The sequence below is a fragment of the Aspergillus welwitschiae genome, assembly GCF_003344945.1.
Source record: "Aspergillus welwitschiae strain CBS 139.54b unplaced genomic scaffold BDQ94scaffold_2, whole genome shotgun sequence".
Lineage (NCBI taxonomy): Eukaryota > Fungi > Ascomycota > Eurotiomycetes > Eurotiales > Aspergillaceae > Aspergillus > Aspergillus welwitschiae.
Window position 1 is genome coordinate 809,116 of NW_020798696.1, and position 20,211 is coordinate 829,326.

The window sequence follows — 20,211 nt, forward strand, 5'->3', positions numbered from 1 at the left end:
GAGATTATCAGCCGGCGAATAACAAGATCAACTCGAATTTAACTAAGTAAATAGTTGGGCGAGAACGGATCTGTTCCTCTGTTCATCAAACACAAACAAACCTACATCGACCTCGGGTCTTCTAGCTGGCCCTGTCGCCAACTCCCCGGCTTTATCAAACTGGCCCCGAGCTCTTCCGCCGTGTCTCTTAAGCCCATTGCGCAGTCCCCTCCATCCATCCATTAATCCAATGACCCCCGAATACCGTGATGACCCCGGCCAGGCACCGGACAATGTGAGCACGGTGTCGCGCGCTCGAGACTTTTTCTCCGTTCCTGCACCAATCAAGCGCATCTTCGACCGTTTCCCCCTCGTCACCTACCCCTCCAATGATCTCCCGCACAGCCCATGGTCAGATAAACGTGGCAATCGACTGTATGTCTTCACCGATGCCGCAAGTGCCAGGCATGGCAGACCGTCGTTCAACCCACAGTGTCTCAAGTGGCAGGTACGTACTCCGAAATGCAGCATTACACCACGTCTCCAGTACATCATCACTAACCTGTTATTCCTCTGCGTCTCTTCAGGCATACTTAAGATTCGTTGGGATCGACGTCGACGTGATTCCTTCCAACAACCATGCATCTCCCTCTGGCGCCCTTCCTTTCTTAATCCCCGCCCACCCCATCAACAACAACGCCCCTATCCCTTCCAGCAAGCTCCAAAAATGGGCCATTGAGCAAGTGCACTGCGAGGAGGAGCAGCAGTTGGATCTGCGCTTCGAGGTATATGCGTCGTTGCTGGATCACCGGATACGAAATGCTTGGGTGCGTTGCGGTCCCCCTCCCCCGGAATGAGATGTCGATAGATGAAATGTGACTGACTGAAATGGCACTGGGGCAGCTATATACCTTATACCTGGACCCTGAGGAGTTCGAGGCCGTTGCTCGACCATTATACGTGAACCCGTCCAGTACGAATTCCGCCGTGCGGACCGCTCTCGCCCTGCAACTCCAGCAAGCTGCCCGGACAGAGATCCTAAAAACGTCATCTTATATCGATGTGGGCGCCTTGGAAGCCGAAGCCAACGATGCATTCGAGGCACTGTCTACGCTACTGGGCGACAACCAACACTTCTTCGACCGACCGAATCCGGGTCTGTTCGATGCTAGTGTTTTCGCATACACACACCTAATCCTGGAGGAGAAATTGGGGTGGCGACGGAACCGGCTGGGACAGTTGCTGCGCCAACACGAGAACCTTGTACAACATCGTGACAGACTCCTCAAGTTCTTCTAGACGGATGGATTTGTGACAGAATCCTCTAATTTTACTGTACAATAACACCTTATATGTGTCAATGCTACCTAACTAGAACTGAAACAGGCTTCCGCCTCAAAGAAATCAGTTATAGTCATATACCCCGATTAAACCATTTGGACAAGGTCCGGTCGAGCAATATCAATAATGTAGGGAACACTTTGGCCAGTCTCTGTCTGTGTTCCTGCCAGTGGGTGGGCTGGTAAAGTATTAACCTTCACGCTAGCCAAGGTCAATTCGCGTATAGGAAGCCAATCCGGGATATACGGGCATTACGTTGGCTTGACCCTCATACACCGACCGGCTCGGCATTAACGGAGGCACTAATAGGCATTCAATACATCGAATTTTCACGGATAGAATTCTCGAGCCTGATCCGACCTTCTCTGACTTTGGATGTCTCCATTGACATCGTCGAGTCACAGATCCCACACATTAGCCATCACGGCCCGGGCATCAAACATTACTGGCAGAGCTTGTCTCCCCATCCGCATAGGCTTTGGTAGTTGTGGTCAATTCTCCCTGCCCATATATTGGGGCAATGAACTCCTGGCTCTCACTTCTCTCGTAGGCCCTCTGGATTTCTGTCTTCTTTGTAATCCCAGTTATTGTCCAACTGTGCCGGTGCAGCTCGAAGTCCGATGTATAACTTTGCTGTGTCTTCGTTGAGCGGCTCGTGGGGAAAAGAGAGCCAAGCTTGAAAACTTTTCGCAAAGAGGGGAGAGACCCTGACATAAGGCCGAGATTGAATTCAATCTCCATCCAAATGAGGGACGTGGAAGCTGAATCTGAGGGAAGTCAGTTTTTTATCTCCCGCCGACATTGGAAGGAACCATACAGGTGAAATTCGTCGTATCATTGGCAAATTTTAGTGTCGAGAACCGCACGAGGGCAGCAACACATGCGGTGAAGCCTGGACAATACTTAATTATTGGACTATTGAATTTCCTCGAAAACTTACCAATGCAGAGCAGCCCCAGCACAAGTATTCGCCTCCTTATCGGCATCTGCAACTGCCAGATAGGCCGTATCGGAAGTACTAGGATCGATACATCTAGCACGAACATGATGACACCTTGCATCATAAGAATTGCGTACGAGGTCTCAGTGGGATAGCAGCTAGAATTGGTGATAGCCTTGTCGTAGGCCGCTTGGACTGGGCGACACTGAAAGACCAGCGCGAGGGTCCCCGAGAGGGTGAAGGCCGCGATGATACCAAGAAGAGCTTTCCCGGCAATGTGAACGAAACGAGTCGGGAACAGACGCATGATGAAGATGAGCAGGCTCGCTTTTACAGTCGCTGCGATGACTAGGTAGGCGCATTGTGAGGCATATTCGAGCTGCAAAGATCAGTTTGGGTAAAAGCTCTCGGCCTCGATGTACGAACCGTGAGAAACACAACCAGATGGTCTGTAGGAACATATTTCATAGGTCGGCCCAATCCATAGTATGTGATGATATACGCCAGGGCAGAGAACAGATCCACTCCGATCTAGTCAGTCAGTTATCATGCGCGGGGAAATATTACCGGCTGCGTAACTCACAAGAGCAACCAGCACCAACCAGTCATCAAGTCCGAAGTTATTAAGAACGAACTTGCGCAGATACAGCTACAACAGCTCAGTCATTTTGGCCTCCAGATTGCTTGCAGGAATTTCGAGGAAACATACTCGAAGCACACACACCAAGGTTGTCGGAATCGCCAGCACCAACACAATAATTCGCACCGCGATGGTCATGGACGATGTTGGCACATCGTCCTGTTGCTCGATAGACCCACCCATCCTGACCGGCTCTCACGCACCAAAGCAGAGGTGGTCATCAGGATGGACAGAGAAGAGAGTGCAAAATCGGGGAGAGCCATCATTTCTAGACTATTTGGCTGGGGTGCTGTGGACCACGAAGGAATGCAAGTCGATGATGCCAATACCTTTAACGTACAAATGAAACACGGACGTAGGATTTTCAGGCTCCAAATTCGAGGCTTGTCAAACATTGACAGGGGTTTGAATCCTGGGGGCAGGATCGCTCAAGACGCCGGCGCAGATAGCGTCTTGTCTGTTCCGAGCCGATATCCACCATTCGGATCACGGAAATCAAGTAACAGGAGCCTTCTTCTCAGTCTTCGTCGCCTTTCTTTTCTTTTACTTCCTCAAAATTTGGTGTGTGACAACTACCTGCATCTATAGCTCGTGCATAGATCACACAATGGCTGAGGTAGTCGCGGAGATCGTCGCCAACGCCTGCCATCTAGAGCAAGAGAAGGCCACGCATATAGAGACCCTCTTATCGCGATTTGACAGCCTGTCAGCTGCAGAACAAGACCAGGAACGGGCCTCTTACGTTGCTGCCGTCTTCCCCCTGTTCTTTGGCGCAGCTGCCGTCGTGCACGGGTCCAATGGCTATGAGCCGCAGCGTATAGTTCCCTGGTACGTCTTCAGTTTGGGAACGACCACCAAAAGAATGCCTTACCAACCACCACAATCGAGCCAGGTCTACCAACTGCTGGCTTCAACCTCGGGTAATTGTCCGTCCCGGATCTGCCCAACAAGTTGCAGCTGCGCTGGCGCTGTGCCGCTTTTTCCACGTCAAGTTCTCCATCCGGGGTGGGGGCCATTTGCAGATTCCGGGCTTCACCAGCAACCAGGACGGCGTGGTCATTTCCCTCGGAGCATTTGACCAAGTCCGTGTGGCTGAAGATAAATCCACGGCAGAAATTGGCGTCGGATTGAGATGGTTGGAAGTGTATCGCGCTCTTGAAGAGCACGGAGTGGCGGTTGCAGGAGGAAGAGTGCCTACCGTGGGGGTTTCCGGCTTGTTGCTCGGCGGCGGCATCTCCTTCCAGAATAGTCAGTATGGCGTCGGTGCCATGGGTGTCTGCAACTACGAAGTTAGTATAATCTCCTCGCTTCATCCCATGAAGAACACAGGAGCTAACAATCACTGAACAGGTCGTTCTCGCCAATTCCCAGATCATAAATGCCAATGCCCGCGAAAACTCCGATCTATTCTGGGCCCTCAAGGGTGGCGGGCCCAACTTCGGTACTATACCACCCACAATCACCCTAATCTATGACCAGCAACACCAGCATTTACGGTCGTATTACTACTCAGTATCAAATGTCTAATCCACCATCTTCCAGGAATTGTCACTAAGATCGAAATGAACACTATCCCCAACCAGATATGGACCGAAGTTCGCATCTACCCCCTCACAGCAGCTGACCAACTGCGCGCCGCTCTAATGCAATACCACGAGGCCATTGAAACAGACAACAGGGCATCTCTCATCTGGAACGCCACAAACGACATCATTCTCATCGTCTATTTCTACTGCGCGCCCGTCGAGAATCCTCCCGTCTTCCAGGCCTTTTATGACATTCCTTTTCTCACTAGCTTCGTACCCCCGGGAATCCGCACCGTCTACGATCTAGTTCAGGCCGTGGCGTCCGTGAATGAAGCCGAGCCTACTGTGTATGCCATATATCCTCCCTTTACATGTTCTAAACATGAAAAGTATATCAAAGAAACAAACTAACCAAAGAACTCTTGCAGCCACGAATTCCGCACCGTGTCCAGCCGTCCCAGTCTAGAAGTCTACAAAGCCATCGAACAAGCTCATGCTGAGCAAGCCGAAGCTCTCAAGGACGTAGAAGGCATCGCCCTAACAACCGTCATTCAGCCCATGTCCTCGCTAGCCATGAGAGAAACGCTCAAGAATGGCGGAACTCCTCTAGGTTTGGAGCCCGTTGGACAGCAGTGTACGTATACCCCGAAGGGAGAACACGTCTTATGTTTCCTTCTGGTAGCTAATAGATCTATTCTTGTGGTACAGGGTTCCTCGCCCGAGCAGACTGGAAGAATATTCAAGATGAGGATCGCGTGCGCGAGGCAGTGCGCAAAATCGTGGATGCGGCGGAATCCGCGGCAAAGCAAACGGGCGTGTATCTCCCCTACAAGTATTCGAACTATGCAGCGTGGGATCAGGATCCGTTGGCGAGCTATGGTGCGGAGAACGTGAGACGGTTGAAGGAGGTAGCGAGGAAGTATGATCCCGAGGGGGTCTTTCAGACTTTGCAGAATGGAGGTTGGTTGTTGAGTAAGGTTGGGTTGGAATAACTACATAGACCTTCAAATAGACAGCTATGTAGGTAGGCGATATATTGTACATATACATCAGTAAGTATATATGGGATTGTACAAGAGATTCGTGGTTTCCATAGCGATGTGGCTCAGAAAGTTTGGATGAGATGTTGCCGGAGCTCGGGTCTAAGACATGCATTGGCCCGGCCCAGGCATGGCACTTTTTAATGGGAAAAAAGAGCCATTCTCGTTCATAACAATTCATTCAGGGTCGCATAAAATTATAAAGACATGATCGCAACGTGACACATGAGACATCAAGCGGATGCATGAGTCATATAGGAAAAGCGTTGACCAAAAAATGAGGGAAGAAATAGGTTAGAGGCTGTTGTGCCGGATGCATAGACCGTACCAGACGGGAAAGGCTGAAGAAGAGTAAACAAGAGACAAAGGAAATAGAGGAACAAAGGAAAAAAGAAACTTGAGGATATCAAGAAAAAAGAAACCATTGAAGAACGAGAACCCCAGCCATGATACCGTTATCCATGCACGCTCAACATAAACAAAGAGATTCAGAACCCAATGACGCTCGTAACACCGCTAATAAACTGTTGCTCCAAAGGGTGCTGTTTCTTTCAAATCCTCGACCAAATCCTCCACATTGTTCAAGTACCGGCCCAGCAATGCTTGCTTCTCGTCGGTCGTACGTGTATCCCGATGCGCCTTTCCGCCGCCGTGAGCGCCGGGAACATTAACACTCCGGGAGACCGGGGAAACACCAAGTTTACTTGGACTCCGTTGATGTCCAAGGACTGCCGTGTTAGGCGCACTGGCCGCGCTGGTGGGGATCATGGGTGTTTCCGGCATCAAGTAGAAGTAGAGAAACTCGACAAGTTTGAGCTTGACTTCGCGCGATGTTGCACGTTGTTTGAAAAGCGAGGTCACCGTGAGCAGTCCGTCAAGCACCTCGAACGTGCGGGTGTTGGCGGGATGGTCCAAAAGAGCCGTGACCAAGGTGAGAAGGGTCGCCGACTGGATGGCGGGGCAGTTGATTGGGTCGAGGAGGTCCAGCAGCAGGTTCATATAGATTTCGCGCGTGAATAGTGTGCGCGATGGAGGGTGGAGGAGGAGCACGCCCTGTATCAGATCGAGTGTGGAGACGATGAGAAGGTCATTGGTGCCATTGCTCCCCCGCCCAAGCAGGTGTTCGAGACATGTCACCAAGCGCATTGCGACTGGTTGCAGTGCATTAGTGCTGGGAACTCACATAATCGCGAGTCTGCGGATAGCGAAACTTACCATTCCATTGAAACCCCTCTTGGAGCTTGAAAAATTCCCTGAAGGCCGGATCATCTCGAAGTTCGGCCAAAGACTTGGGCACCGGTTGCGGAGCCCCAAAAGACAAAAGGGACCGCCGTTTGTCAGACGACGGGCGTTTCGTCTTGGATAAACAAATCTGTGCGAGAAGCCCTTCGACCTGCCGCAGCCCTTTGCGAACTTTGCTTGGTTCGTAAGAGGAAAGGTAATCGAACGAGTGTGCCAGCAAAGCCTCCATGGGTAATACAAGGCAGAAGTGATGAGTAGCACGGCTATTTCCAGAATTAACAAGGGGAAAAAAGGAACTAGGTTGCAGGTGAAGGGAAACGGGTGAAAAAGAAAAGGACGGGCCGTGATCTGTCAATCGCAAAGGACCCTGGGCCAAGAGATACGGCGCTATCTATATGTAGTACCTTAACTTAAGAGAGAGGAGCCAGAAAAATAATCGAACACGGCTGAGCCCAGGCGCTTGGAAAATGGGGGCCTTAATTAAAGGCTACAGTGATTGGTGAGCGATAGTCGGTGGGCTCGATCAACTAGCGAAGAAATAGTTGTTGTCATCGTGAGAAGCTGATCGAGCCGATTTAGACTCGGTCACTGGCCAGCCTTAGTGACTGCAGCTCCCCCACATCCGACAAAAACACCCGATGGTTGTCCCGGAGACGCACGATCGTGTTCCAATAGGCGTGCTACGTCGACGCCATGAAGAACAGGATCTCCTTGATAGCCTTCAGCTAATGATGTCAAGAAAGGGGATCCATTTTTCAGCTACGCCACTAAGTCAATCCCTGGCCATGATAAAGGCCTGATGGTTATCATGCCGTCACCCGTTGGGTTGCAAAGAGTTCCTTGAAGAAGTCGGTCAGTATAACAGCCAACACGGAAACAGTCTCCAGCATAGTTTGGGGACTGAATGTTTACAGGCCCACCGACCGTGCCCACGACAACCTGCTGCTCGTGGCTGGTGCAACCACTCAAACGTCACCACCCCTTGCAGACAGTGGAATTGAAAAAAAAATTCCGTCACACTCGTCACACTTGTCACACGGAATCACACAGGAGGGGAATCTGGTGTAACTTGAGAGAGAGAGGGGAGGGGGAGGAAGTGAGGAGAGGCATTCCAGCCTGTCACCGGATCGGAGTTTCCCAGTTTCGCCGACCCAGAGTCATGTGACCCCAGCTGGGGAAAGCAATATTGGCATGTGATGCTCCCTCGTCACTTGGCTGAGTTCCCCGCAGCGAAAGCGAAAGCAACCGCAGCCTGCAATCCACCCTTTTAAGGTTACTCTTCCCTTCATTCTCGCAGGGCGTGGAACTTACTTAGTGCAACTGCGCCCTATTCCTGATACCTGTAAGATGGGCTTGCTCACTCCTCCCTTTTCTCACGGTTGCCTGGTTGTTACAGCATTGTCCGCTCGCCGAAGACCCCCCCTCTCTCTCCGTTCGCGACGAGACCCCAGTGATCACCTGTAGAACACGCAAGCAGTTAACAATCAAGCCATGTCTGCAGGGCCGTTTCCAGATTTCTCTGCTAGCAGATCTTCTCAACCTGGATTATATTCCCTCACAGGCAATTCCATTGACGGCAAGGGCGGAGCTAGCCTAGGAAAGCCTGATCTCCTGGTGAGCCCAGCCATGGACCACACAGGCCCGGATGAAGATGGGCTCCCAACAAACACGAACCACTCGCGCATGCACAATCGTAATCGCTCCAGCGTCGATGGAACCAAATACAAGGATGGACAATGGTCGCCAGATAATGAGAGAATCGTTCTGGGGCCATACGATTATATGCTACAGCACCCCGGCAAAGACATACGGCGGCAGCTTATCAACGCTTTCAACGTATGGTTGAAGGTACCCCCGGAGAGCCTCTCAATCATCACAAAGGTGGTGGCCATGCTTCATACTGCATCGTTACTGTAAGCTGTTTTCATCATGCCTCGGTTTAGTCTGGACACCTACCTGACCTATGGCGTATGAGCCAGGATCGATGATGTCGAGGATAACTCAATTTTGCGACGCGGTATTCCCGTAGCTCATAACATATACGGCACCGCGCAAACCATCAACTCTGCGAACTATGTATATTTCCTTGCTCTGCAAGAGGTGCAAAAGTTGAACAACCCCGCTGCGATTGACATCTACGTCCAAGAGTTATTGAACCTACACCGCGGTCAAGGAATGGATCTCTTCTGGCGAGATACTCTGACTTGCCCCAGCGAGGACGAATATTTGGAAATGGTCGGTAACAAAACTGGGGGTTTGTTCCGACTTGCAGTGAAGTTGATGCAGGCTGAAAGTAGCTCCGGAAAGGACTGCGTGAGCCTCGTCAACGTCATGGGGCTGATTTTCCAAATCTGCGACGACTACCTCAACCTGTCCAACACTACGTACACCAAGAACAAAGGTCTTTGTGAAGATCTCACGGAGGGAAAGTTCTCCTTTCCCATCATTCATAGTATCCGATCCAACCCCGGAAACCACCAGCTCCTGAGTATTCTCAAGCAAAAGACGAAAGATGACGAAGTCAAACTGTATGCAGTCAGTTACATGGAGAGCACTGGCAGTTTTGCGCACACGCGGGACGTGGTCCGAGAATTGCGAGCCAAAGCACTGACCCTAATTCAAGCGATCGATGGTGACCAAGCAGATGGACGCGAAGATGGCGCCATGGTTCGGGCGATCCTCAACAAGATCACCGAGTCGACACTGGGGGAGTGTGGTCCCCAGTAGTGAGTTCATACAGGCGATGGTTAAGCGCTCATGCTCGGGGATAATTCGCTGCCCATCCCTGGTTGGTCGGTTTGGTCGATTGGATGGGATCTCGTATTTTATACAGGATGTTGAAACGTGATATATTTTAGCCTATTGATCAGATGCCTTATAATCTGAAACATTGCGCACTCATGGCGACTCTATACGAACTTCAATGATCTTATTCCCTTACTTAGCTTCTCCTCTTCTACTCCGGGAAAGATAAGAAACCAGAACATGTTAATCACCGTCTAGATACTGAATCCAACACACAGCCCGGGGTATATGTAATCTTCCGCCAAATGCCCAATTGCGCGAAAGTCCAATGATCAGTCGTGTCTGCTCACGCACCCTTCTTTGTCTATACCAACCACATATCATATCATGTATAGGCCAAAAAATACTCTTTTGCCCAAACAACATCTTTATCCCAGTGTCCCTCAAACCCTTTTCACATGACCACACAGCAAGCCTTCTCCAGCTTATTGAGAATCTTAGGCAGAACCGCATTAACCACCTGCTCGATCTCATCCTGGTTGCCCGCACCCTGTTGTTGCTGCTGTTGCTGCTGCTGTTGCGAACCGGGATATTGCTGCTGCTGCTGCTGCTGATGCGGGTGAGCATAGGTACCCGACGGATGCTGTTGATGCTGAGGATATTGCTGATAGTGAGGATGATTGGGCGTTGGCGCAGTCTCCATATCCGCCGGTCCACCAGTCAGATTCACATAAATGCGCCCTGCGTTCTCCTCAGTCGCGTACTGGAGACCGAGTTCCTGGCAGACTTGTTCTACTCGGGGCTTGATTTTCTGGATATGATTGGCGGAGTGGTTGCCTTTGCCGACAATTCTATTGATTGGGGAAAATTATAACAATTAGCGATCAGTGTCGAGGGTAAAGAAGAAGCCACAATATGTGAGAGTAACGTGAAAGGGAAGCTTACACATGAAGATGATCCTGACCGTGCGCTTTCGCATACTTAATCCTCTCCTCAATAATCTCCTCTGCCTCTTCGACGAATTGTCCGTGCAGATCGATGGTGTCTGCTGCGACACGCCCATTGGCGTTGTTCTCGCGGAAGATGAACTCCGACGCTTGCTTGTTGTATTCTTCCATCTTGCGACCGTGGGCTTTGCCTTGTTCGGAGAGTTCTTTGGCCTTGGCGCCATCGCCGCTGGAGTAGGCTTCTTGAGACTGACCATTAAATATTGGTTAGTTGTTTGTTTCTTTCTCTAATTTGGCGAGCGGTTGGGTGGTTGCGGCAGTGGTTGTCAATGGCGTACCCGTTGGAAACATGAGTTGCGCTTTGAAGCTTCTTGTCGGGCTAGGTTGCGGAGTCGGTCATATTCAGCCTCTGCATCTTGGCTCTGATCGTGACTGAAGGCTTCGGTATCGGTGCCGTTAGTTTATGGGGAGATTGTGGCTATGAAGGTAGGAAGGGATCATACCCCGAGGGCCCATGTAGGACATTTCATGCTCATGCATTTTGACGAATAAGGGGTGTCTATCGAATGAGACCGGATGTAATGATAACGTGATGGCTTATCTGCGACGGACAGTCAATCCCTACGGGTATCGTCTGTATGCGATATCCTCGATCGCAAAAAAAGTGTAGCGCAAAAGGCGAAGACTGCGAAGGAAGGCCGATCGCGCGAGTGGATGTTGCAGTCCCTGGGAGATGGATCGGGGATTGGATCCGTGGATGGATCAGTGGAGCGGCGATCGGATTGGCCGATGAGCCAGCCAGGGATCGTGGATGGAATCGCACAGGGAAAAGGCTGGGCTGGATTGGAGATCCATGGTCACCTTCTTTCTTAGATAACTTCATGCGGTAGGCGATAGTCTAGTTATCGGTTTGGGTTGAGTGTCTTACTCTGCACGGTCTTCCTCAATCTCTTTCTTCGTATTGACAGGATGCACGGTCAGCCACCCCCATCACGAGTTGCAACGGACTGGGAGACTTTGGAAAGCCTGTCAGCCCATTTCCGTGCTTACTTACTTACTTACAATCCTGCAGACCAGACCATCCTCCACCAATCCTTTGCCATTCGGCATTTCTGCAGCCTGAGCCGCCTCCATCAAGTCCTGTTCAGCACTGACCGTACTCAGCACTTCTTTCAGGCTATACAACCGAGTCAGTAAAAGCGTCTACATAATAAGGTGTCTACGCCAAGGTCACCAAGCCAGTGAAGAGTGGAAACCAAGTCAATAGTCTGGCCATGCTCCATGCGAAGATGGGGATAAGTCCAGTCCGAGCTGCCTTCTTAGGCTATCGGTCGACAGCGGCAGGAGTTCTCGATTATAAGCAGTTGCGATCCTCCAGGGGATATGTAACTTAAGTTACTCATCATAATTAGTATAACCCAGAGTGGTAGGAGAGTACATGTCAGGCAGCTCGCCACGAGGCCCTTCCCCAAGTCAAAGGGGGGTGAGGGGGAAAGACGCAATGGTAAGGAGACGACAATCATCATGAATAGCGCGGGCGGTAAAAGCAAGCGACTAAAGGCGACTAGACGGTGGAGAAGTTGGTCTCTAGTCGAGTGGCAGAACCACGGATTTCGGTTACCGACCTCCATTCCAGCAAGCAATATCTGAGCAGATTCCATCTTGCACGATTCAGGCGGGTCGTTCCGCCTGTGCATGCCCGGTGGTTATGGGAGACAAGTCGCTGAATCCTTCTTTTATCCATGGGAGACGTTGTCACAGCATGAGATGATGCGACTGAAGGAGAACATATTGGAATTCGATGTTGCCACAGGGCGAAACCACAAGCGTGTATCAGAACTCAGAAGATATGGGTGAGCAGCGAATGGGTCTTTGTGAATGCATGATTCTCATCTCCCTATCCATTTTTCTCCCTTTTGTGCGGAGAAGCGATCGACGGGCAGTTGCAAGTGGAGTTTTACCATACAGTACCTGGCCGTAGGAACAGGAACGACAATATTCCTCCGTACGCTAATGCCCATCCCAATCTTGAGGCCATCCACCTTTTCCACATGGTAGAGCTGCAGTAGTAGCCTCCGCTGGTTGCATTCTACCCCGTATATCATCACATCAGACATGCACGATACCGCCACGTTTGATTCCTCAGAATGTTCGGTCTATGAATAGACACTACGAGTAAAGCGTCACTGTCTCTTTTTCCAACTCAAGCCCCCAAGACATTCTGGAACAAGCCAACCGACCGCGTAACTTTGTGTGATGGAAAAGCCAGCCATGATGGCGCGGTGTACCTGGCGATCGGGCGCTGAGCGTGCCGGGCCTCCACCGCGTGGTGGGCACCTGAAACTGCAGGCGCCCTTCCAGCTTGCACCCTTTACCAGGTTTAGAAACGGTCGGCTACTACGAACTGTTGACGATGTCTTCTGCTGCTCCTGCTGCTGCTGTGGTCGTTATTACTGCGGCAGGATTAGTCTAGTCCGTTACTGATGAGCAGCAGAGACAAGAGAGATCTGGGATTGATTTCGTCACCAGTGGAGGTCAGCGCTTAATATGATTTGGAGAGTTTAAAAACAACACCTGATGGGCTGTCGAATGGCATCCCGGTCGCCATGGCCATCTCCTACAGGTGCGCACTGCAGATCTGCGTCATCCGGAAATTAATTCATGCAACTGAATCATTAATCATAATATCTACGGCACCGACAACTTTGGAAGTAGATTGGCACTCTATATGGGATTTAACTTTGAACCTCTTTCATGTCTCATAGTTTGCTGGATCATGCCTTATGCTACCGACATGCAGTATCTATAACGCAGTATCCAGTTTGTAGAGGATGGTGTGGTAGTAAATAGTCATAGGTGTGTCTGGGATGGGCTTTTCGGATTTAAGATGTAAGAGGCTATGCCCTTTTCGAATTGCCCTGGTCTTACCATCGGGAGAAGAATCCAAGTTGGAGCACCACAAACTTGGTACAAAGTAGAAGAAGAGCCGGACGTCGAAAAAGGGGAGAGCTACTCATTAAAATCGCAATTCCATTGGATCGTGCTGGATTTCCTCCACTGCCACCCCTTACCAGCAGAGCCAATCAGCAACCAAAGACTGGGTCGCCATCGCCTTTACCAAACGAGACGACTCCACTGCCCCTATTGAAGTGGTCCAGTTATCGTCACTCATAGGTTGGAACCGGGTCAGCTTATCGTTCCAGAAAAAAGCGGGAATGGTCAATGGCAGAAAGAAGAAGGAGGAGAAAAAGAAAAGGGTAAAAAAAAAAGGTTTATAAAAATTTTATTAGGGAAAATCAAAATCGAAATCGAAAAAGAAGAGGAAAAACCTTTTCCTCAGCCTTCACCCACACCCCCCCCCCAATACTCACTTGGTACTAGAATACCTACTTAGTTTACTAGTAGACTAGCAGCAGCAGGTACCGGCACCCGGTAGTGATGGAGTCGGCGTATCAGCCTGCTGCGTTCTCTTTAGTTAATCCCCTCTTCCTCAGGTTTTCCCCCAATCAGTCCCTCCTTTTCCCGGGTCTGTCTGCTCTCCAGGCTAGTTCGTCGTAGTCTCTCCCTCACTCTCACACACGCTCTCTTACTCGTCTTTTTTGGCACGCTCTCGGGACTGCCTCAGGATCTCGTCTTGGCCCCTCTTTTTCCGTTGCCCGACTCACTCACGCTGAAAGTCTGCCCCCCCTTACAACCTGTTGAGCTTAATCCTTTCCCTCCGGCCCTTCAGCCTCGCTCGCTTTACTCGCTCTCTCTCTCTCTCTCTCTTTTCTTTTCCCTTTCGATCTCTTGTCTCATCTACTCCCACCACCCACCCCCTCCCTCTTCCTCTTCTTCTTCCTTCTCCTCCTTTCAAACCCCAACTTTTTCAAACGGATCGGGATAGAACCAACATCTCCCCGAAGAATCCCTGGGTTTACTTTTCCATCCAATTCTTTTCTCTATTATTTACTTACTACTTCTCCTTTCGCTATCCTCTTCCATCCAACTTCTCTGGGTTATCCTTGCTGAAATCACCGCGATTGGTGTATTTCGCTGTTCCACCTTCCTTTCGCCTCCTTTCTGCCTACTAGTCCCAGACGCTCCGCGCTTATATTTGATTTTTCCCCTGCCGCCCGTTCCTTTGCGTCCGCTTGGCCTTTAGTAATAATATCATCCCCGGTTTAATTCCATTCTTCTCTTTCTCCTCCTCCCCAGTTGGAGTTTGATATATCAAGTTCTCGAGCAAAGTGAGTGGCCCCTTTCACGTCGTTGTTCCTTTTCCTCTTTGCGCTTCCTCTGTGCCCCGGAATCCCTCCCTCATGGTGAACGGTGCTCCCAAGCCTTCCGGTTGACGCATCAGCTGCACCTCCTTGCGTCAGCACGATCTCTGGGGAGACTGCTGCCTTTTGGTTCTGATCCTTTTCCGACACTCAAAAATCAAAATCGTGCATCGTTCATTCGATTGTTTTTCTTGGGGTGTCCGATTGTGGTTCTTTCCGCGTTCGCCCACGGTCGACGGGGCAAGGGGCTGGTTGAAATCCAATTTTACAATACACGGAGAATTCGCTTCCCATGGCTGACTGACATCTTTCCCTGCGGACAGGCTCGTTACTCTTGACGTTCACTACCACCCGCCCACCTACTCCTTTTCCCCCCGCTACACATTTAGACTTTTTCATCCATCACTCCCACGTTCATTAATAGCCGCCAAAATGGGTTGTGGAATGAGTACCGAAGACAAGGAGGGCAAGGCCCGCAACGAGGAGATTGAGAACCAGCTCAAGCGGGACAAGATGATGCAGCGGAACGAGATCAAGATGTTGTTGCTGGGTATGCGCCTCCTCTCCCCGTGCATGTTTCGCATTGCCTTCGCTGGGACGCAAGACTAACGATGTCTTGAAACAGGTGCTGGAGAGTCCGGAAAATCGACCATCCTCAAGCAGATGAAGCTGATCCATGAGGGCAGCTACTCCCGCGATGAGCGCGAGTCCTTCAAGGAAATCATCTACAGCAACACCGTCCAGTCTATGCGCGTCATCTTGGAGGCTATGGAGTCGCTGGAGCTGCCTCTGGAGGATGCTCGCAATGAGTACCACGTGCAGACCGTCTTCATGCAGCCTGCTCAGATCGAGGGCGACAACCTGCCCCCGGAGGTCGGCAATGCCATTGGCGCTCTGTGGCGCGACAGCGGTGTGCAGGAGTGCTTCAAGCGGTCTCGTGAATACCAGCTGAACGATTCCGCCAAGTAGTAAGTGCCCGCGTCTGTCTCGGGCTCATCGGGAGCCTTTGTTAACCGATTCCTTAGCTACTTCGATGCCATCGACCGTATCGCGCAGCCCGATTACCTCCCCACCGACCAGGATGTCCTCCGCTCTCGTGTCAAGACCACCGGTATCACCGAGACTACTTTCATCATCGGCGATCTGACCTACCGTATGTTCGACGTTGGTGGTCAGCGTTCGGAACGTAAGAAGTGGATCCACTGCTTCGAGAACGTCACTACCATCCTTTTCCTGGTCGCCATCTCCGAATACGACCAGCTGTTGTTCGAGGACGAGACCGTCAACCGTATGCAGGAAGCTCTTACCTTGTTCGACTCCATCTGCAACTCCCGGTGGTTTGTTAAGACTTCCATCATTCTCTTCCTGAACAAGATCGATCGTTTCAAGGAGAAGCTGCCCGTCAGCCCCATGAAGAACTACTTCCCCGACTACGAGGGTGGTGCCGACTACGCCGCCGCCTGCGACTACATCCTCAACCGCTTTGTCTCTCTCAACCAAGCCGAGCAGAAGCAGATTTACACTCACTTCACATGTGCTACGGATACCACACAGATCCGTTTCGTTATGGCCGCAGTTAACGGTATGTTTTGCATGCCCCTTTTAAATTGTTCCGTGCTTCCAGATACTGACTTCCTCTAGACATCATCATCCAAGAAAACCTGAGACTGTGTGGTCTGATCTAATGACCGGTATATTTCGCTCGAGTGAGAACTTCTCGACATTTAGACCGTATGCTATGTGACTTGTAATCTTGTCTGTTTTGCTTTTTGCCATACCATGTCGCAATCTGTTCTTTTTTTCCTCCCTTTTGAGAGATCCTGGCGTTGAGACATTCACTTGTCTATTTTACTAATTCCCTATTTCCTTTGTCTTGAAATGATATCTAGCCGGCTCTTTGTTATCAGCATTACCGATATCCATCCCATGACACAGAGCAGGAGTTGTTTTACCTTTGCACTTTCCATTCTGTTTCTCTTCTCTGTGAGCAGCGGGTCATCTGTGGTTCCATCGGAATTCATAGATAATTAGAGCCCGTGCTTGCGTGTCTTCTTTTTCCTTTTCACTTATATGGGATTCCCGCGTCGTTTTCTGGTCTACCTCCCTCCGTGTTCGCGTTACCCTCCACCCCCTCTTTCCGCTTTTCCTTTTCTATCCTGTGTCTTCTTTTCCCCAGCTGGATATCCCATCATCTCTTGGTGCCCCTCGTCCGCAATTCTGTGTGTAACCATATATCACGCATTCTTCCATATTGGTCTCACGTACATTGGAGGGCAATGAACGACGACAAGGCCACGGGCACGGGAGATTGACAGGGTACGCTGATATTCATGTCATTTTCTCATGTGTCATGCCGGGTCGGTCATTGGGTTATAGTCAGAGTTAAAGGATTGTGAAATATATCTTCTGTTAAAAAATTCGTGTTTCCGCGTAGAGTCGGTGTACAATGGAAGAACTTTTAAAATAAATGCTTGATCCGTTAAATAAATATTTGCATAAGATAGGAATAGTTTATCAATTATCAGCATGTATCTACACAAGGTGTCTAGGACTAGACCCAGGTTCAGCTTCAATCTCCGCCCAGCGGATAGTACTATCTACTACTGTTACTTGGCACTCCCTCCCCGATGGAGGACACCCACGCCTCCCATCAAAATCAAAACCTCAGCTTCGGCCCCAAGAACACGATCAGAATAGCCACCACCCACATCCCGAAGATCCACGCATACAGCATCATCCGTCCCCACCAGCCCTTCCCCTCCGTCATCCTCCGCAACATCCCCATACGCTGCTCCGCAACCTTCATATTCCCCGCCGTGCGATCAATCCCATCCACCGCGCGAGCCAGCACCGACTTCTCCGCCTCCAGGGAGGAGTGGAATGTCTGCGCTGAGGTCTTCAGTTGCGTTGCTAGCGCAAGCATAGATGATGTCAAGTTCTCTTGTTCCGCGCGATGGGATGAGAGCGTCTCTTCTGTCGCTTGTAATCGAGCGTCTGAGGATGTGGATGAGGATTGCTGTGGGGAAGGAGGGTTCTTCTGGATAGAGGAGCCGGTTGCGCTGGCTGTTGCGGTGGAGGGGGTGGTAGTGGGTGCATGTGATCTGTTTCGGAGAGTTGAAGGTTGTTCCTGTGTCGGGGCGGGAGTTGCTTCTGGGGTTTGTGAAGGTAGTTCGGTCGTTGTTGTTGTTGGTGCGGGTAAGGTAGTGGTGGGTGCTGTTGTTGCTGGTTCATGGTCGTCCGTTATGGTATCACGCTCCTTCTCTTCATGTTCGAATTGTTCGTCGGTGGTGCTTCCCTCCTCTGGGGTATCGAGGAGGTCTTCACCGTCTAGGGAGTCGTCTTCCTCTTCTTCGTCGGATTGAGGTTCCGCCTGGGAACTACTGATCTCGTCGAGGACATTCTGGAGCTGTTTGAGGATCTGCCGTTGGCGTGCGAGGTCGGTCTGCAGGTCATTTCGACGGTCGGTGGGCTTGATCTGGGGAAGGGTGCGTTCGAGGGTTTGGAGATTGGTGCGGGCGTATTCTAGGTTCTTTGGTGGAAGGTTAGTCAATAGTCAAGATGCTGGCTGTGACTGTGTTCCCCACGATGCAACACGATGGATAGTGTCGGGTAAAGGAAAGGCACGAGGACGTACTGCTCCGACTCTCATGCGCTGGTATTCTGACCGGCGTAATGGCTTCAGATCCGCGGCTGAAGAGAGGAGATTATGCTCTAAACGAGCAACCAGGCGCGAGAGGTTCAAAGCAGCGAGATCCGGAGAGTCCGGGTATGAGGCGTAGTCTGTGAGAGTCATCTTCTCTGCTTCTGCTAGGTGTGCTGCGAGAAGAGAGAGAGAGGAGGGGAAGGTTGGGCATGAAGCTCTTCTGGCCATTCCATCATGTGGTGTCGGGGAGGCCTGTAGATCTCTGCTGACTCATCCAGATCGAGCGGGTTGTTTGCACTAGTCCTAATCAGGCAATCGGGGACTATAGAGCGTCTCGGGATTCAGTCGCTTTCCCTCTTCTCGCTCTTGCAGGAGGGAAACTCGCTGCCTCGACAAAATGCTCGGAAAGGTACCAGATGATCATCTTCATGGAGGTCATCAATCGTCATTGAATGCTAAGCTAGGTAGGTGCCAAAAACAGAAAAAAAATAAAGGAAACTAAAGCACACACTGCCACCCTTTTGGGCGCTGTCGTTCGGGACAGACGCCCTATGGTACTAGCCCGAAAATCCTCATAAGCCGTCCCCGAGAGAGAAAAAAAAGAACAGGTAAACTGAACAGCGAAGCCCACAACTAAAAGAGGAAAGGTAAACAGAGGAAGCCAAATCCTGGAGGAAGAGCAAAAAAAACCCCCCACAATGCATCGTTCTCGAAGAGGAAACATCACACCATCAGTCAGCTTAGCTAGCTGTACTCGATCATCAACCGTCGCCAGGAGCGCACCCCCTCCTCATCTGCGTCGTGCAGGTATTGAACTGCGTAGCCACAATTTTGGGAAGGATGGGATCCGATAAGGTTTGCGATACTGGGGACCCCCTGTTCGTGGCTAGTAGCAATAGGGTTGGCATGGCACTGAACCGGCGCAGGAATCCCGGGCTGGCGCATAGGATCTGACACCACCATGGAACCATGAGTTGGCGCTTCAGATGACGAGTCACCGACGCGATCATCCATCCTCACCGCGGGGGGTGTAGCTGAACGATGGTCGTGGGCAGGGGCGGAGGCGGCACACCCGGGCGACAACGGCACCAGATGACCATCCGACCCAGATGCTTGCTTTGTCCAATGGCTCCGCTCGCGGGCCAGGACAGCCGCTAGATAACCACTAGAAGGTAAGGGAGACAGCTGGGAAAGTGGCTGCAGGACATCACAGGCTGAAGGGAATGGACCAACGCCCTGGGAGGCTGGGTCATTGAGATAGCCTACGCCGTAGCCGTGGCCCTGGACTAGGCCTAGGCCCACTGCTGCACTCCTGCCGACGGGCTCTTCGCCACCACTACCCACGATACCACCACGATCGCACTTCTCGGACGGCGTAAATGGTGGCGGGTCCATCATTTGCCTCTCTTGTGGTACGTAGGCGTAGGATCTATAGGGTGGTGGACGGCGAAGACGCTGAACTAGTAGGACTAGAATGCAGAATAGGCTGACAATCACGTATAGAATGGCGAGGGAGAGGATCCGAATGTCTTTTTTCGGAATTGACCATTCATTGTCCAAGCAGCTCATTGCAGGGTTTTCCTAAATGTGCTGGGTCCTAGGGCAGCACACCAAACACTCACACGCACACGCACTGCTTGCTCCCTTTCTCCTGCTGAGGGAAATAATGCAAAATGTATTTGTTCTCTAGGGTGTTTCAGTAAGTATTAGGAAAATCTATTTTGGGGAAGGGGAGGAGCTGTGTAACCCGCGCAATTGGGGAAACAATGGTTCTGTACCGAGTAGTATAGTTGGGATCTCTCTCTCTATAGTATTCTTCTTTCCGTGCCAGGAAGGTGAAGAGACGACGATTGCAGTAGAAGAGCTCAATAGAGAGACAGATAGTTACGCCCAAAACCAGTTGTGG

The 20,211-nt window shown here is 50.9% G+C and overlaps 11 protein-coding genes across 11 annotated transcripts; 5 read left to right on the forward strand and 6 right to left on the reverse strand.

Moving 5' to 3' along the window:
- Positions 1-59: 59 nt before the first annotated feature.
- Positions 60-1,364, forward strand: BDQ94DRAFT_134221 (putative mitochondrial outer membrane protein (Sam35)). Its single transcript, XM_026764428.1, has 3 exons — positions 60-487; positions 567-806; positions 883-1,364. The coding sequence occupies exons 1-3, from the start codon at positions 230-232 to the stop codon at positions 1,276-1,278; spliced, it is 894 nt and encodes a 297-aa protein (XP_026631601.1). The 5' UTR covers positions 60-229; the 3' UTR covers positions 1,279-1,364.
- Positions 1,365-1,384: 20 nt separating this feature from the next.
- BDQ94DRAFT_45674 (uncharacterized protein) lies at positions 1,385-3,363 on the reverse strand. The gene is made up of 6 exons (XM_026775823.1): positions 2,970-3,363; positions 2,844-2,909; positions 2,687-2,791; positions 2,261-2,639; positions 2,138-2,212; positions 1,385-2,087 (listed from the first exon to the last, which is right to left on the reverse strand). The coding sequence occupies exons 1-6, from the start codon at positions 3,081-3,083 to the stop codon at positions 1,756-1,758; spliced, it is 1,071 nt and encodes a 356-aa protein (XP_026631602.1). The 5' UTR covers positions 3,084-3,363; the 3' UTR covers positions 1,385-1,755.
- A 144-nt stretch (positions 3,364-3,507) lies between these two features.
- On the forward strand, positions 3,508-5,815 carry BDQ94DRAFT_179635 (FAD-binding oxidoreductase; the record flags this gene model as incomplete). Its single annotated transcript, XM_026773434.1, has 6 exons — positions 3,508-3,728; positions 3,793-4,189; positions 4,251-4,341; positions 4,443-4,773; positions 4,855-5,060; positions 5,135-5,815. 6 exons carry the CDS (start codon positions 3,508-3,510, stop codon positions 5,416-5,418), a joined length of 1,530 nt encoding a protein of 509 aa, XP_026631603.1. The 3' UTR covers positions 5,419-5,815.
- Positions 5,815-7,274, reverse strand: BDQ94DRAFT_45665 (cell division control protein 14). The gene is made up of 2 exons (XM_026775822.1): positions 6,682-7,274; positions 5,815-6,617 (listed from the first exon to the last, which is right to left on the reverse strand). Exons 1-2 carry the CDS (start codon positions 6,935-6,937, stop codon positions 5,983-5,985), a joined length of 891 nt encoding a protein of 296 aa, XP_026631604.1. The 5' UTR covers positions 6,938-7,274; the 3' UTR covers positions 5,815-5,982.
- A 670-nt stretch (positions 7,275-7,944) lies between these two features.
- BDQ94DRAFT_134228 (FPP/GGPP synthase family protein) lies at positions 7,945-9,615 on the forward strand. Its single transcript, XM_026764429.1, has 2 exons — positions 7,945-8,621; positions 8,688-9,615. Exons 1-2 carry the CDS (start codon positions 8,200-8,202, stop codon positions 9,433-9,435), a joined length of 1,170 nt encoding a protein of 389 aa, XP_026631605.1. The 5' UTR covers positions 7,945-8,199; the 3' UTR covers positions 9,436-9,615.
- Positions 9,616-9,907: 292 nt separating this feature from the next.
- On the reverse strand, positions 9,908-10,940 carry BDQ94DRAFT_165706 (Smr domain-containing protein; the record flags this gene model as incomplete). Its single annotated transcript, XM_026770378.1, has 4 exons — positions 9,908-10,304; positions 10,399-10,649; positions 10,739-10,839; positions 10,904-10,940. The coding sequence occupies 4 exons, from the start codon at positions 10,938-10,940 to the stop codon at positions 9,908-9,910; spliced, it is 786 nt and encodes a 261-aa protein (XP_026631606.1).
- On the reverse strand, positions 10,825-11,472 carry BDQ94DRAFT_45709 (uncharacterized protein). The gene is made up of 2 exons (XM_026775824.1): positions 10,904-11,472; positions 10,825-10,839 (listed from the first exon to the last, which is right to left on the reverse strand). Exon 1 carries the CDS (start codon positions 11,281-11,283, stop codon positions 10,960-10,962), a length of 324 nt encoding a protein of 107 aa, XP_026631607.1. The 5' UTR covers positions 11,284-11,472; the 3' UTR covers positions 10,825-10,839; positions 10,904-10,959.
- A 1,556-nt stretch (positions 11,473-13,028) lies between these two features.
- On the forward strand, positions 13,029-13,614 carry BDQ94DRAFT_134235 (uncharacterized protein). Its single transcript, XM_026764430.1, has one exon. It carries the CDS (start codon positions 13,300-13,302, stop codon positions 13,546-13,548), a length of 249 nt encoding a protein of 82 aa, XP_026631608.1. The 5' UTR covers positions 13,029-13,299; the 3' UTR covers positions 13,549-13,614.
- A 1,069-nt stretch (positions 13,615-14,683) lies between these two features.
- On the forward strand, positions 14,684-16,559 carry gpaA (guanine nucleotide-binding protein subunit alpha gpaA). Its single transcript, XM_026775825.1, has 4 exons — positions 14,684-15,212; positions 15,288-15,630; positions 15,688-16,244; positions 16,304-16,559. Exons 1-4 carry the CDS (start codon positions 15,095-15,097, stop codon positions 16,345-16,347), a joined length of 1,062 nt encoding a protein of 353 aa, XP_026631609.1. The 5' UTR covers positions 14,684-15,094; the 3' UTR covers positions 16,348-16,559.
- A 759-nt stretch (positions 16,560-17,318) lies between these two features.
- Positions 17,319-18,455, reverse strand: BDQ94DRAFT_165708 (uncharacterized protein; the record flags this gene model as incomplete). The annotated part of the gene is made up of 2 exons (XM_026770379.1): positions 17,319-18,191; positions 18,297-18,455. The coding sequence occupies 2 exons, from the start codon at positions 18,453-18,455 to the stop codon at positions 17,319-17,321; spliced, it is 1,032 nt and encodes a 343-aa protein (XP_026631610.1).
- Positions 18,456-18,791: 336 nt separating this feature from the next.
- BDQ94DRAFT_45760 (uncharacterized protein) lies at positions 18,792-20,091 on the reverse strand. Its single transcript, XM_026775826.1, has 2 exons — positions 20,053-20,091; positions 18,792-19,991 (listed from the first exon to the last, which is right to left on the reverse strand). Exon 2 carries the CDS (start codon positions 19,872-19,874, stop codon positions 19,050-19,052), a length of 825 nt encoding a protein of 274 aa, XP_026631611.1. The 5' UTR covers positions 19,875-19,991; positions 20,053-20,091; the 3' UTR covers positions 18,792-19,049.
- Between the last annotated feature and the right edge of the window lie 120 nt (positions 20,092-20,211).

What these genes read in the sequence shown, in the direction of transcription:
- BDQ94DRAFT_45674 (XM_026775823.1), bottom strand. Translation starts at nt 3,083, where the DNA reads ATGGGTGGGTCTATCGAGCAACAGGACGATGTGCCAACATCGTCCATG. An exon ending in GCTGGGGCTGCTCTGCATTG is followed by an intron (nt 2,213 to 2,260) that starts GTAAGTTTTCGA and finishes AGTATTGTCCAG; the next exon opens with GCTTCACCGCATGTGTTGCT. An exon ending in TGATACGACGAATTTCACCT is followed by an intron (nt 2,088 to 2,137) that starts GTATGGTTCCTT and finishes GACTTCCCTCAG; the next exon opens with ATTCAGCTTCCACGTCCCTC.
- BDQ94DRAFT_134221 (XM_026764428.1), top strand. Translation starts at nt 230, where the DNA reads ATGACCCCCGAATACCGTGATGACCCCGGCCAGGCACCGGACAATGTG. An exon ending in CACAGTGTCTCAAGTGGCAG is followed by an intron (nt 488 to 566) that starts GTACGTACTCCG and finishes GCGTCTCTTCAG; the next exon opens with GCATACTTAAGATTCGTTGG. An exon ending in ACCGGATACGAAATGCTTGG is followed by an intron (nt 807 to 882) that starts GTGCGTTGCGGT and finishes GCACTGGGGCAG; the next exon opens with CTATATACCTTATACCTGGA.
- BDQ94DRAFT_45709 (XM_026775824.1), bottom strand. Translation starts at nt 11,283, where the DNA reads ATGAAGTTATCTAAGAAAGAAGGTGACCATGGATCTCCAATCCAGCCC.
- BDQ94DRAFT_134235 (XM_026764430.1), top strand. Translation starts at nt 13,300, where the DNA reads ATGCCCTTTTCGAATTGCCCTGGTCTTACCATCGGGAGAAGAATCCAA.
- BDQ94DRAFT_134228 (XM_026764429.1), top strand. Translation starts at nt 8,200, where the DNA reads ATGTCTGCAGGGCCGTTTCCAGATTTCTCTGCTAGCAGATCTTCTCAA. An exon ending in CTTCATACTGCATCGTTACT is followed by an intron (nt 8,622 to 8,687) that starts GTAAGCTGTTTT and finishes CGTATGAGCCAG; the next exon opens with GATCGATGATGTCGAGGATA.
- gpaA (XM_026775825.1), top strand. Translation starts at nt 15,095, where the DNA reads ATGGGTTGTGGAATGAGTACCGAAGACAAGGAGGGCAAGGCCCGCAAC. An exon ending in CTGAACGATTCCGCCAAGTA is followed by an intron (nt 15,631 to 15,687) that starts GTAAGTGCCCGC and finishes CCGATTCCTTAG; the next exon opens with CTACTTCGATGCCATCGACC. An exon ending in CGTTATGGCCGCAGTTAACG is followed by an intron (nt 16,245 to 16,303) that starts GTATGTTTTGCA and finishes GACTTCCTCTAG; the next exon opens with ACATCATCATCCAAGAAAAC.
- BDQ94DRAFT_45665 (XM_026775822.1), bottom strand. Translation starts at nt 6,937, where the DNA reads ATGGAGGCTTTGCTGGCACACTCGTTCGATTACCTTTCCTCTTACGAA. An exon ending in AGAGGGGTTTCAATGGAATG is followed by an intron (nt 6,618 to 6,681) that starts GTAAGTTTCGCT and finishes CACTGCAACCAG; the next exon opens with TCGCAATGCGCTTGGTGACA.
- BDQ94DRAFT_45760 (XM_026775826.1), bottom strand. Translation starts at nt 19,874, where the DNA reads ATGAGCTGCTTGGACAATGAATGGTCAATTCCGAAAAAAGACATTCGG.